Here is a 15,629-nt window from a genome sequence, read left to right on the forward strand (position 1 = left end):
AGGCCCTCTCTCTGCCGGGGCCCTCTCTCTGCAGAGGCCCTCTCTCTGCATGGGCCCCTCTCTCTGCGTGGGCCCCTCTCTCTGCAGAGGCCCTCTCTCTGCAGAGGCCCTCTCTCTGCGTGGGCCCCTCTCTCTCTGCAGAGGCCCTCTCTCTGCGTGGGCCCCTCTCTCTGCCGGGGCCCTCTCTCTCTTCAGGGGCCCCTCTCCCTGCATGGGCCCCTCACAGCGGCTCATGCTCCGGGGCCCAACATGACTTTCAACAGGCCACAGGCCCCTTTTTGAGCTGAGGAACCTGAGGAGCCCTACAGAACCTTAAACCAAGAGATTTTTGTGTTTCGTCTCAGAAATCCACATCGATCCTACATCTCTGATCTGAGATAAAATACATAGAATTTTAATAATTAGAAATTCAGTTGTCCTGTCACTTTTAATGTGTTTCATGTGCATTTTTTAAAGTTTTGTTTTTTTAAAGATACTTTTCTTTTTAGTCAATTTGCTCATTTCACTTTGTATCCCGCAGCAAGTTAACCTGACTTTCTTCCAGAAACACGGAGAGAAGAAACATTTACATCATTCAGAAATAATAAATGACATAACGACAAAACTACATTTATCATGATTCAGACTTTTCATTTAAGCAAACCTGATGAGGCGACACGTGAAACACACTGCTGTAGAAATAAATAAATAAATAAACCCACGTGATCAATAAAGTAAATTGACTGGATATGATTATTTTGATCAATAAGGTATACTGATCAGGTGGTCAAGATTTTGTGACTTGAGCATAATAAAAAAAATGCAATCTATACATTTCTTATATTAAATACCACCTATACAGGAAAGTAATGATCTAATGATGATGATAATAATAATCATCATCATCATCATCATCATCATAATTATAATTATAATAATAATTGTTATTAGAATTATTTTTTTCTAATGTTCTAGTAATTGTTTGGCATTTTTTTTTTAACTGAACTGGTTAATTCACGATGAAATAAGAAATATGCTGATTACTTTAAGATGAAGTTTTATTGGACAGGTTATGGACGGTTCTGTGCTGAACGTCTTTTCAGATCAGAGTCACTTCCAGAGCATGAAGAAGAAAAAAAAAAAACTAAACTCCTGCTTTGATTTCATTTTCTGTTGGTTTTATATTTGAGTTTTTGTTTTGATCTGTGATATGAAGCTGTTCTGCTGGCAGCTGAGATTTTTGTGGTTTTTTGCTCCAAATTTATACATAATGCACATACTTTTTTTTATTGTATACGAGTTTCTAGGGCACCTCTTCTTATATTCTACTTTCTCTTTCTGTTTCTTATAATTTAATTCTTCACTTGAGAATCTGAGCGGCCCAGTTTCCCCTCGGCATCAATAAAGTGTTTCTGATTCTGATGAGGCGGGAAACACCGGGAGCATGTTGTTTTCATCCATCCATGCATTCATCCATCCATCCATCTATTCATTCATCCATTCATTCATCCATCCATCCATCCATTCATTCATCCATCCATTCATGAAATGCTGAAGGGTAGCTTGATGTGTCATAGGACAGGCTTAACATAAGCTTATGCTTCTGCCTGTGCCTTTTCAGTCACGTTTTCTTTTTTGGATGACACAGTTACAAATGTGAACATGTGCTATTTATTGTTTGTGTGACTGAATAAAAACTTAAACTCAAACTCAAACTCATTCCTCCATCCATCCATCCATCCATCCATCCATCCATCCATCCATCCATCCATCCATCCAGATCCAGAAACTGCACTCTGGTTTTGTCAAATGCTTCCCCCTTGTGGTCAAAAGGTGAAACAGCAGGTCCTGTAAAGTGCCGTAAACACGGAGCACTGCGCTGCTTTCCGGCAAATATGGCTCCGTAGTGCTGGTGTCGGTTCTTCAAAAAACAAAGTGCGACACGGACCGACTCAAAGGAGGGTTTTCTCTTCGCCTGGCCTCACACCAGTTTGGGTTTTCGCCGCGGAGGAGCCGGTCTGCGGTGTCCGGACGGGGGTTCTGCTCATGGCGGCCGTCATGGAAACAGGTTTGTCTTGACTTCCACCGCGTTAGCATCGGCTAGCGAGCCGGCTAGCTGGGCTCCAGGCTCCGGTCACAAACCCGAGGCCGCGCCGCTGCGCCGTTTAGCGGCCAGAAAACACGGAGGGTGGGGAAGTCTGAGGAGGTTTCTGAACCGTGTGGAGCCTCTCTTCCGTGCGGCGGACACAGAATCCACCGAGCCGCCGCCGTTTCTGTCCTGCTCCGTGTTTTAGAGTCCGCTCGCCGCCCCGTTTGCGTTGCAGTCTGATCCGGATGAGGCGGGACGGACTCATGGAGCTCCGCTCGGGACGGACTCATGGAGCTCCGCTCGGGGCGGACTCATGGAGCTCCGCTCGGGGCGGACTCATGGAGCTCCGCTCGGGGCGGACTCATGGAGCTCCGCTCGGGCGGCAGGCGGAGCTCCGCTCGGGACGGACTCATGGAGCTCCGCTCGGGGCGGCAGGCGGAGCGCAGTGCGCCGCTTCAGCAGCCCACAGGCCGGCCACAGATTACAGGCCACATCCCCCTCATTCGGTGTTTTGATGATGATCAAAACAACAAATGAGTTCAGTCCTAAAGTCTCCTAAAGCTGTTCATCTGTAATATTATAGCTCATCCTCATGTCCTATAATATCCTTCTGTATGTGCCAGGGATGGGCATTTCCAGTGATTTCAATATCCGAGTACTGGAATTACATTATGAAAAAGTAATCGATTACTCGCGAATTTTGTATTTTACCGTTAAAAATGATTAATTACGGCAGGTCCGTGTTTAACATCGGTTCCGCTGATGTTTCCAGTCGGACACGGACGTCCAAGACGTGGCCTGTTGTTTACTAAACAGAGAACATTTTTACACCATAATAAACCATTTATGTGAATAAACGGCCAACACTGTAAACCAAGTGCCAATCCAAATTAGACAGGTCCGTCAGTCACGGTGTTGCAACGTTCAGCTGCCAGACGTATATCCCTCTGTCCTATAATATCTCTCTCTGTCCTATAATATCTCTCTCTGTGCTATAATATCCCTCTCTGTGCTATAATATCCCTCTGTGTGCTATAATATTCCTCTGTGTGCTATAATATTCCTCTATGTGCTATAATATCCCTCTATGTGCTATAATATTCCTCTATGTGCTATAATATCCCTCTGTGTGCTATAATATTCCTCTGTGTGCTATAATATTCCTCTGTGTGCTATAATATTCCTCTGTGTGCTGTAATATTCCTCTCTGTGCTATAATATCCCAGTTTTTAATGGGTTTGGAATTGGCTGGTTTGCTCCTTCTTATACAAAACCCAGTTCGTCTGTATTTTTGCTTAAACCCCCGTCCCGGTTCCTCTGCATGTCCAGAGGTTCCTCTCCTTCACGTTCCTCTGCTCTCCTCCCAGAGCGAGCAGTGGGCTTTCAGAGCTGCCACATCACTCCTCCTCCCTTTCCTCCATTCATTCCACTACGATATGAACATGAACTTTCAGAGCCTTCACACTTTCTTCACTCCAGTTTTCCATCAGCCCAATAAAGTCCTCCACAGGAGTTTTCCTAAAAGCAGCAGCACTGTTGGCTTTTCAGGACTTTTTCACACTGAAACGCTCCCTCCTCCTCCTCCTCCTCCTCCTCCTCCTCCTCCCTCAGCTGCTTCAACCACAAACTCACATTTTCACTCTGAGCTATGAGATCTGGAGCTCCTGCAGGATTTGATAAATACTTACTCACAGGCATGTGTTTGTGTTTGTGTTCATGTTGTTGTTCATGTTGTTGTTGTTGTTGTTGTTGTGTTGCTGACCGGTCGGCCATGTTGGCTGCGTCCTGCAGAGGAACAGGCCCGGAACCGCTTCCAGTCGGAGCTGGAGTTCGTCCAGTGCCTGGCCAACCCCAACTACCTCAACTGTGAGTGAAGCAGCAGGTTTGAGCGAAACACAGCTCGGTGCTTTAAAGGAATATTCCAACATTTTGATCCAAGTCCCCTTTCCTGACGTCCCCACACTGAGACCAGACTGTTGGACACCATGTCCACCGGTTCACTTCCTGCGGGTGGCATTTCCTGTTAGCTTAGCATAAAGACTTGAAGTCTATGGGAGTCGTTAGCCTGGCTCGGTCAGCAGCTCTGAAGCTGTCTGACTCACACAGAGGATCATGTGGATCTGAAATACACATCTTAGAAATTTAAAAAAAAAGAAAAAAAGAGTGGTTTGAGGAGAAGTGAGCTGGTTGGAACTATAACCGCTGCACACACGTATCCCTCCGCCGTGATGTGCACTCGCTCTGTTTATTACATTTACATTCAGTTTTTATCACCACATGTGTGAAGTTGTTACAAACTGAAGGAAAACATTTTGGGAGTTTATCACAAATGTGAGTGTGATTACATAATGTGTGTACCAGCTGTAGAAAGTACAACACTTCCCTCTGGTGTGTGTGTGTGTGTGTGTGTGTGTGTAGTTCTGGCTCAGAGGGGCTTCCTGAGGGAGAAACCCTTCGTGAACTACCTGAAGTACCTGCTGTACTGGAAGGAGCCCGAATACGCCAAGTTCCTCAAGTAAGAGCTGCAGCTCTGTTGTTTTCTTGTAAATTTTGGAGTATTATAGATTATGTAGATTATAGATTATATTTCCCCCCTCCCACCCCCCCCAACACACACACACCCACCCACCCCCAGTTCTGTATTTTTGTTAGTTTGTCAGTATATAAAACAACAACAACAACAAAAACTGAATATGGGCCCTACATCAGTGTTACCAGTGTTGTGGTGTGTGTGTGCCCGGTGTGTGACGGGTGTGTGTGTGTGTCCCGGCAGGTACCCTCACTGCCTGCACATGCTGGAGCTGCTGCAGTACGAGCACTTCAGGAAGGAGCTGGTGAACGCTCAGTGCGCCAAGTTCATCGACGAGCAGCAGCTGCTGCACTGGCAGCATTACTCCAGGAAGCGCACGCGGCTGCAGCAGGCGCTGGCCGAGCAGCAGCAGCCGCAGCAGCAGCCGCCGCCACACGGCAACGCCACCGCCAAGTGAACACACACACACCGGCACTGTGTGTGTGTGTGTGTGTGTGTGTGTGTGTGTGTGTGTGTGTGTCAGCCCGTGTGCTGTTTCAACTTAATCCAAGTGAAACTCCCTTCAGTAGAGCTGGGACAGTGTGTTCACCTCCCCATTCAATATTTTTACGATACATTGATACAATTCTGCAAGTTTTTTTCAATTTGATATTATGATTTATTGTCATTTTTTTTGTTTTGAATCCCTCTCCATTTGTGTCTGTAAAGTTTCATGAGGCTGAGAACACAAGAACACATGTGGACTGCAGGCTTTGGGGCCCAAACTGCATGGGATCAGCAGAAGGTGGGCGTGGCTGCAAAGGGGAGAGAACCCATTTTCATTCACACAGCTGGAGGTCAGAGGTCAAACAGCTGGGCTCGGGTTCCTCAGGTTCCCCAGGATCTTCACTGTAAAGAAATTTTTAAAAAGTAATAAAAAAAAAAAAAAAAAACACAAAACTTCAGTGAATCAGTCTCTCTTCTCCTGAACCGGAGTCTGATTGGCTGTGGGCGGCCAATGACATCAGAGGCCGCCAGCTGTGGTGGATGGATGACATCATCATGTTTAAACAAAACCAGACATGAAACATGAAGTGTTTGATGCTGTTGTGTTTCATGCTGAGTCAGCAGTTTGGTAAAAACAGGGAAATGTGAGGAAATGTCCTGAAGACAAAAAAAAAAAAAAAAAAAACACGGAGCAAGCTGTTGGCTGAATTATTAAAACACGTGGAAGATGAACACATGAATTTCTGTTTCCTGACTGTGGACCGTTTTTGTTTGTTTGTTTTTTAATAATAAAATAAAAGCCTCTCAGTTTGAGTCGCTTCATTTTAATAATCAGGTGAGATTGAACCACCTGTGGGTCAAATATCAGGACTTTGTTTTAACGGCTGCTCCTGAAATATCTGTATTCATTTTGTTGGACTCCAGGAAAAAAAACAAATGCCAGAGAGTCAGTCTGGATCATGGCAGCTCACACACACACACACACACACACACACACACACACACACACACACACACACACTACTTATTATTATTATGAATGCTAAGACTGGTACAAAACATTTTCATCCATGATACAAATAAGATAATTAATTGAAAACTATTAGTAACCAATAATAAACCAATAAGGAAATAATACTGATTTTATTAATTTATGTATTTTTTAAATAAAATGTACCAAGGCATTAAATCAAGTAGACAGTTTGATTTGGTAAGATGCAGATTTTTTTTACATTTATGTTTTTATTTTTTCAATTTTTTTTTTAGTCCTTTTTCTAGACTATGCCATAAATATATTTTTGATAAAGTTCACCGTTAATAGATGTTTGAAAGCTGGAAGTTTTTAATAATGAATTTGCATTTGTTGTGCGTAAAAATGTCAGTACACAATAAAACAATGTCATATACCATAAAATTCAAGAGGTACACAGCAAAATTTTATAGAATATATATGAAACTGAATTTGTCCAAATTTTGTATTGAAAATGTGGCAAATGTTTCCACAACAGGGTCAAACTGGGCTGAGAAAAACAACAGGCACCCAAAACCTCAGAAAAATAAGAGCCTATCAGAATGTGTTTCTACACATAATGGAGAAGCAAAACATATCAAAATATTACCCAAAAACATGTTTGATTTTCTAAAATTTCCGAGACCAAATTTGACCATAGCTGAAGAGTGACCCTTATATATTATTACTGCTTGTTGCCTTTTGATTAAAATGGCCTCCACAAGTCAAATGAACTGTTATTTCAAAATAGACATGCAAAGTATGTTCTTTCTACAAGGTGACCTTGATTACAAAACATATAAAAAGCAAATTATATATTTAAAAAGTACACTAAAATTAAAGAAAAAGAGAGAAAAAGAATATTTCAAAGGAGGAACATTACTGAAAAATGCTTAAGACACGTAAACATTCCTGAAAACCCTGAAGCAGCTCACATCACTGAGGGCCCCGGTTCAGTTTTCTCTACAGCTTGGTTATGGCTGTGATCCTGTCTCCTTGAATTTCTGCCTGTCCAGTGAGTGGCATCGCGTCGAGGAGTTTCTCTATGAAACCCTCGTCCCCGCTGATGTTGAATGTCTTCTCCAGAAGTTTGGAACCAATGGACAACTTCTTCATCTGCTGGTTGAACACGGCCTCCAGGTAGGTCGTCGTCTTGTTGGCCTTGAAGATTCCTTTTATCTCAACTCTCCCCTTATGGACATCGACCATGTCAACCTGCAAACACAGACCGGCAGTCATATCACACTGAAAATACAGTTTAGATCACATCTAACGTCACATTTCTCAAATGGGGAGACCAGGGTTCGAATTCCGGTCAGGGTGCGGTTAAATCCGGTGTGAGCCCTTAGGCAAGTTCCTTCATGCTGCAGCCTACAGCTCGATGTGAGCGTGAGTACAGGCAGAAGAAGCATGTCGGCTCACACTTCACCCAGGTCAACAAGGTCTGCTGCCAACAGAGCCTAGCCCATCAAAGACACAGATGATCAGAGGGGAGATGCCATCATTATCATCAACTTGGGCCGATTCAGAAGAAAACAATATCGGGGCTCAGTACCCAATCTTGGAGTGGGCTCGGTGCTCACAGAGGCCCTCAACACCATTCGCCAGAACTTATATGTGGACGACTGTCTCAAATCTGTGCCCAGTGACGGACAAGCAATCTGTTTGGTACAGGAGCTGAAGGCAATATATTCAGACACCCTGGTGGCATTGCTAGAGAACTAATTTCCAAGTGCTCCTGCTCTCAACCCACAACACTATGTTAAAGCTTCCTGAAACAAAATTAACTAGTAATGCTTAGAGAAATAAATGAATATGGGTTGACAAGGTCAATCTTTAATATAGCTTTAATTGAAAACAAAACAAACAGGATAAGCTCTCCCATCCCAGTTAGGGGAATAAAAAAAAAAGAAAAAAATGTGGAGGGCAACTACAAGTGAGAGGGAGAAGGCACAGTGTGCCATATAAGTTCGACAAGATATGCCCTTATTATGTAACCAAAACAGTATGTTCATTAAGCACTCCCAGCAAACTCTGGCGTTGACCAGCATGTTTACATTGGTCCCAATTACTATAGCGAGGCCAGAGCTTGCTGGCTTTGACCAGCTAGAGTACATAGCTTCGGAGAGAATTGGACCACCTTAACCACAATAAAATCCAGCATTCGATCCAGGCTGAAGGCAAGTGGACATTCAATCCTCCCTATGGGTTACGCTTACTGCAAGATGGCGGCGCGCTCGGACGCAGCGGCTCACGGCTCTCCCATTCAGTGTGTGTTTCTATGTCTACTCTATGTCTATTTGTGGACTTTTTGCTTCACCGCCTCGGCGAAACACCACTACAGCCGACAGGACCTCATAGACATCGGCTACCGACATAAGACGCCCGTTTCGACGAACTTTCACTCCAGCCACAACATCCCATACGAACTAGCTAGGCCGCCAGACTCCCCGTGGATTGTTGTCGGGTCTGGGAAGCGGCGCAGGCGGAGGAGGGAGAGGAAGCAGAAGCGAGGCCGCAGATCCGGTCTCCGGCTAAAGCTAAAGCTACAACCGCACAAGCCACCCCTCCCGAGCCTGTATCTCACCAACGCCAGGTCTCTCACCTGCAAGATGGAAGACCTAGAACTACAGCTCGTTGGCAATCGCTGCGTTCGGGATTGTTGTGCCCTTATTATCACGGAAACCTGGCTAAACCCGAGGGTCCCCGATGCTAGCGTGCAGCTAGCCGGACGCTACCTACACCGCTGGGACCGGACTGTGGACTCAGGGAAAAAAAAGAGGTGGGGGACTCTGTATTTACGTGCATGAGAACTGGTGCAACAACAGTAGTGTTATAGCGAAGCACTGCTGCCCTGATATTGAGTACATGTCCGTGAGATGCCGGCCTTATTTTCTCCCGAGAGAGATCACGGTGGTGATCATCACCGCTGTTTACATCCCCCCAGACGCTAACGCTAGCACGGCTCTCTCTCTCCTGCTGAACGCCATCAATATACAACAACGGGCTCACCCTGAGGGTGTTCACATCATAGCCGGGGACTTTAATAGGACAAATCTTAAGACTGTACTCCTGAAGTCTAGATCACGTGTACTCCAACATCAAGCACGGATACAGAGCCATGCCCCTCCCCCACCTCGGACAATCAGACCATCTATCCCTGCTGTTAATCCCTGCATACACCCCCCTCAGACGCAGATCCAGGCCCACCACAAAGACTGTAACAACTTGGCCTGGAAATGCACTCAGTAAACTCCAGGACTGCCTCCAATACACAGACTGGGACCTCTTTGAACACCAGGACCTGGAAACGTTCACAGGGACAGTTCTGGATTACATCAAGTTCTGCATGGGAACTGTTTCTGTGGACAAAACCATCCGGGTTTTCCCAAACCAGAAACCCTGGATGACCAACCAGGTCCGCTCACTCCTCAAGGCCCGCGACTCTGCCTTCAGGTCAGGCGACAGAGCCCTCTACAGCTCAGCCCGAGATGACCTGAGGAAAGGAATTAAAAAAGCCAAAGTGGACTACAAGGAGAAGATGGAGTCCCACCTCACCAGCAACAGACCACAGAAAGAGTGTCAGGGCATCAAGTGCATCACCAACTACAGCGGCTGTGATGTGACGGCAGACCTGAGTGAGTCTCTGGCAGAGGAGCTGAACTGCTTCTTTGCCCGCTTTACACCACCTAGGCAACACTCACCTGCTCCAGCCCCACCCCCACCCACATCAGTTTCCAGCACCCCCCCACCCTCACCCACATCAGACCCCAGCACCCCCCCACTCATCCTTGAGGAGCAGGAGGTGAGACGTGTGCTCCAGGCAGTGAACCCCAGGAAAGCTCCCGGCCCAGATGGAGTACCTGGCATGGTACTCAGAGCTTGCACCCACCAGCTGTCCCACATCTTCTGCAGGATCTTCAACCTCTCACTGGCCCAGGCGATCATTCCCACCTGCCTGAAATCAGCCACAATAATCCCCATCCCCAAGAAATCACCCACAACCAGCCTCAACGATTACCGCCCCGTTGCCCTCACCCCGGTAATAATGAAGTGTTTTGAGAGACAAGGACTATCAAGGACTATCTCCCCCCCACACTTGACCCCCACCAGTTTGCCTACCGGGCGAAACAGATCTACAGAGGACGCCATCACCATAACTCTGCATGCTGTGTTGAGCCACCTGGAACAGCAGCAGAGCTATGCCAGATTGCTCTTTGTCGACTACAGCTCGGCCTTCAATAACATCATCCCGGACATTCTGATCACAAAGCTGGACACACTCGGCCTCCCCCCTCTCACATGCAGCTGGATTATGGACTTTTTGACCAACAGGCCCCAGAATGTGAGACTCGGCCCCCACCTCTCCTCCACACGCACTCTGAGCATCGGCTCACCACAGGGCTGTGTTCTGAGCCCCTCTTGTACTGTCTTTACACCTACGACTGCAGTCCGGCCCACAGGGACAACATGATCGTCAAATTCGCGGACGACACCACAGTGGTCGGGCTGATCTCAAACAGAGACGAGGCAGCCTACAGAGAGGAGGTCCAGAGACTGACAACCTGGTGCTCAGTAAATAACCTGGCTCTGAACACCAGGAAGACAAAAGAGATCATCGTGGACTTCAGGAGGACGAAAAGTGATCACCTCCCCCTCTACATCAACGGTGAGGGCGTGGAGAGGGTCCATGACTTCAGGTTCCTGGGAGTCCAGATCTCCGGTGATTTGACCTGGACTACAAACACCTCAGCCATCATCAAAAAGGCTCAGCAACGCTTACACTTCCTGAGAGTCCTCAGGAGGAACAACGTGGCCCGGAAACTGCTGCTGGCCTTCTACCGCTCCTCCATTGAGAGCCTGCTGACGTACTGCCTGACCACCTGGTACGGGAGCTGCACTGCTGCAGACAGAGAGAGGCTACACAGGGCAGTCAAAGCAGCACAGAGGATTATCGGCTGTCCTCTCCCCTCCCTGATGGACCTCTACAACTCCCGGTGCGTCAGCAGAGCTCTCGGCATCATCCAGGACTCTTCTCACCCCGCCTCCCAGATGTTTGAGCTGCTACCTTCTGGGAGGCGATACAGATGCATCAGGGCACGGACAAACAGACTAAAAAATAGTTTCTTCCCCAGAGCCATCATCTCCCTCAATAACAATCTGTAACCAGTACAGTCTATATCCAGTCTATCCTGTGTGCAATACATTACACTGTACCTCACTACTACGCACTTTATTTTTATACTGTTATGATTCTGTGAATCTGGTACCTGTATATTTTTTATATTTTTTATATTTTGTATTGTTGTGTTATATTTTCCTGCACTGAAATTGGAGTTGCTGCAATTTCATTCTACTATTGTAAAATGACAATAAAGGGCATTCTGATTCTGATTCTGATTCTATGGTCCTCATTATGGAGGTACTTGGGAGCAATAAAAATGCAGGGGGGCGTTTGGACACAACCATGCGGGAAAGACAGGTACACAATGAGCAATAAGAAAGAACAGGCCAAGCAGGTTAACAGGCAGGACGACAAGGTAAACTTACAAGGGTATAAAAAATTTAAAAAACATAGACTAGAACATGGAATGAGGAATATTTACAACATGAACAACATATTTACAGCATCACAGTGTGACCTGGGCGGCGTCAGCGGGTATAAGCGTACAACGTGAGGTGGGGGCTGAATTGGATGGCGGAAAGCAATTGCAGGTTTCAGTGAGTATGTGTGAGATGGCCTCCTTGAAGGCCGGGATAGAAATGAAGTTGTCCAGTTTTAGGTGTTTTTGCAGAGCATTCCAGTCAGTGGCAGCAGCTGATTGAAAAGATGCATGACCAAGGGAGGATCTGGATTTAGGAGTAGTTAACTGTATGTGCAGGGAGGACCGGGTGTTGTATGTGACGGGGAGTCGGTGCAGCAGATGAGACAGATAGGGGGGTGTGCGGTGAAGAAGGGTCTTGTAGATGAGGGTGAGCCAGTGAATATGGCGGCGGGTGTGAAGAGAGGGCCAGCTTACCAGTGAGTAAAGGGTACAGTGGTGGGTGTTGAAGGGGGCATTAGTGGCAAAGTGGATGGCAGAGTGATAGAGTGTGTCAAGTTTTGCGAGAGTGCCCTTGCATGTGGATCTGTAGATAGTGTCACCGAAGTCGAGTGTGGGGAGAATGGTCATTTTGATGAGAGTGAGTTTGGCGGAAGAAGTGAAGGCGTGACGATTTCTGTAAAGGAAACCAAGTTTTGCCTTGATCTTGGACTGTAACCGTGAAATGTGGTGTGAGAAGGAAAGTGTGGAGTCTAACCAGGTGCCCAGGTACTTGTAGGTGAGAACGTGCTCCAGGTTAGCTCCCTCACAGGTGGAGATGTTTAGTGGAGACGGAGAGGGGGCACCCTTTTGGTGAAACCACATGGCCTTTGTCTTGGAGGTGTTGAGAGACAGTTTTAGATGAGAGAAGGCATGTTGTACCTGGAGAAAGCTATCTGGAGCGTGGATTGGACAGAGGGGGACGGACCAGAGGCATAGAGTATTGTGTCATCGGCGTAAAGGTGGATGGATGAATTTCCAGCAGCCAGGGGAATGTCATTAATGTAGATGGAAAACAGTTGTGGACCGAGTACAGAACCTTGAGTGACACCCTTGGTGACAGAGAGGGGGCGAGAGAGTGAGTTGTCAAATCTTACACGCTGTACCCGGTGGGAGAGATAGTTGGAGAACCAAGCCAAAGAGTGATTGGTGACCCCTATACTGCTCAGCCTGCTGATGAGGATAGGGTGGTCAACAGTGTCAAAAGCTTTGGCAAGGTCAATGAATATGGCAGCACAATGTTGTTTGGCTCCTAGAGCCGAGGTAATGTTGTTCAGCACCTTTAAAGTAGCCGTTGTACACCCAAACCCAGCACGGAAGCCAGACTGAACGCCGGACAGAATATTGGAGGTATTAAGATAGGTTGTGAGCTGTTTGTTCACAAGTTTCTCAAAAACCTTAGACACACAGGGGAGGATGGAGATGGGACGATAACTGTTAGGGTCAGACTGCTCGCTACCCTTAAACAGGGGGAGGACAATGGCTTCTTTCCAGAAGCCATTGTCTGTGGGTATTTCGGCAGTGTGGAGTGAGAGGTTGAAAATGTCGGTTAAGGGTGCTGTAATGATGGGAGCCGCAATTTTAATAAAAAATGCGGGAAGGTCGTCAGACCCAGCTGCTTTTTTGGGGTCCAAAGCGGACAGTTCCTTTAGTACCTCTCCCTCTGTGAGGGGCCGGAGGGAGAAACTGTATGAGGAGGCAAGGGTGGCGGGGTGGTTAGGGGGACTACGGGCGGTGGGTGGCGGGGTGGAGGGGCTTTTGGACTGTGTGGACTCAAAGACAAAACCGGACTGTATGAAATGACTGTTGTGTCTGCCATAGCAATCTTGTCTGTAATGACAAGATTGTTCGCTTTGAGTGAGAGGGGCAATGATGAGGGCTTGTTCTCTAGTTTTCTGACTGTTTTCCAAAAGGCGCGGGGATTGGAGCGGCATTGGGTGAATTGGGCCTTGTAGTAACCAGATTTGGCCTGTCGCACGGCTTGGGTGGCCTTATTACGGAGCTGCCGAAAGTGAAGATGATCATTGGGAGAACTCGATAAGCGAGCTTTTCTCCATGCTGTGTTCTTCTGGTTTAGAAGAGATGTGAGCTCGTGGGTGAACCAGGGGCTGTGATGGTTCTTTATCCGTTGCTTTTTGAGAGGGGCATGCCTATTGACCACAGCACTGAACTGGTCTCTGAACAGGGACCACGCGTCGTTCACAACGGGAACCGGGCTGACTCTGTGCCAGTTAATGCTGGCCAGATCACGCAGGAAAGCTTGGCTGTTAAAGTGCTTTAGCGAGCGTTTGGTGCTGATGGTGATGGGCTTTTTGGCTGTGGTGTTCTTGCGAATGCAGGCAATAAAGCAGTGGTCACTGAGATCGCTGCAGAACACACCTGACTGGTACATATGGGGAGTATTGGTGAGGATCACATCTAGCAGGGTAGCCTTGTCGGGAGAACTGAGGTTGAGCCTAGTAGGAAGACTAATAATTTGATGAAGGTTTAGAGAGTCTAACTGCTGCATAACTTTCTCGGGGGGTTTAAGCATGTCCCAGTTGAGATCACCAAGCAGTACGAGTTCAGACCTAATGAAAGGTGCGAGGGCACTACTCAGAGCCTCAAGAGTACATGCTGGGGCTGAGGGAGGACGGTAACAGCCAGCTACAGTGAGGGAGAAATTGTTAGAAAGCCTAATTCGAATGACTAGGAGGTCAAATTGTTTGGGAATGGACTTGGCCAGGACAACAGAGCAGTGTAGGTAATCTTTGGAGTAGATTGCCACCCCACCGCCCTTGGATGATCTGTCTTGGCAGAATAAGTTGTAAGCAGGTAAGTGGGTGTCAGGATAGGAGATAGATTTACGGAGCCACGTCTCTGTCAGGACAAGGATCTGAGGATTAGAGGACTCAACCCAGACTTTAAGTTGGTCCATTTTAGGCACGAGGCTCCTTACATTGACATGCAAAAAACCAAGGTTATTTCTAGCACAAAAATCATTAAAAGAAAGATCATGTGATTGCAGACCGGGGGAGGGGGGAGCAGTAACAGGACCGGGGTTGACATGAACATTACCAGAGATGATAAGTAGCAACACAATCAGAACACGGGGGAGTGAGGATGAATCATTGTATTTGCTTTTGACAGGAGCAGGGAAATTAGATGGTAGCAAAATCAAGTTGTTAAGCAGACTCATAACATAGCATGAAGACAGAGGAGGAATGATGTAGTCAGCAATTGACGTTAACCCCAAAGACATAGTGACCAGCAGGGAAGCAGAGTCTCTGTTATGAAAGCTGACAGAGTCCATGTCACGACTGAGTAAGCGAGGTGGGTCAAGGGGGGGCGGTGCCCACAGCCCCTGACGCGCAACAGGCGTGGGGGGCGAGATAACGTCGAGAAACGCGAGAAAAACTTTGAGAGAAACACTGGACAGATCGAGGCGAGCCATATCAAAAATCACAGCTAGTACAACAAAACTGCAGAAAGAGAGGTAGTACAAAAAAAAATGCAGAAAGAGAAACAGAGACAGGGCTTGTTATGTTTATTTAACATGCAAATGAACTGATGACGTTGATGATGAGGGTGAAGTTACATATGTGGGTGTCACTGGGTGATTAGGGACAGGTGAACAGGTGTTCACCACACAGAGCGGTGAGGGCAAACAATTTTCAACCGCATTATATTATTTCAAGGAATAGCGTTTGTATGTTTGTTTGTTTTTTTATGAAGTCGGACATATCAGCAGTGCTGCGCTATAGCTGAATAAATCACCATATGATGACACCTGAAGACGGAATGTGAGTTGATTTTCTAAGCCGCTCGTACAACAACTCTCTTTAGAGCTTACTGCACTCCACTATACACAGCACTTCTATGGTGTAACCACAGTAAAGCAAAGATGAACAAGATTAAAGTAGCATATAATGATGCTCTTAGAATCTTGTTAAAGTACCCAAGGTGGGAAAGTGC

General features: G+C 46.7%; 1 protein-coding gene across 1 annotated transcript; it reads left to right on the forward strand.

Moving 5' to 3' along the window:
- Nucleotides 1-1,841: 1,841 nt before the first annotated feature.
- Nucleotides 1,842-5,804, forward strand: med31 (mediator complex subunit 31). The gene is made up of 4 exons (XM_030068503.1): nucleotides 1,842-2,047; nucleotides 3,860-3,934; nucleotides 4,487-4,583; nucleotides 4,842-5,804. The coding sequence occupies exons 1-4, from the start codon at nucleotides 2,026-2,028 to the stop codon at nucleotides 5,053-5,055; spliced, it is 408 nt and encodes a 135-aa protein (XP_029924363.1). The 5' UTR covers nucleotides 1,842-2,025; the 3' UTR covers nucleotides 5,056-5,804.
- The last annotated feature ends 9,825 nt before the right edge of the window (nucleotides 5,805-15,629 follow it).

This window comes from Myripristis murdjan, chromosome 14 (genome assembly GCF_902150065.1).
Source record: "Myripristis murdjan chromosome 14, fMyrMur1.1, whole genome shotgun sequence".
Taxonomy (NCBI): Eukaryota; Metazoa; Chordata; class Actinopteri; order Holocentriformes; family Holocentridae; genus Myripristis; species Myripristis murdjan.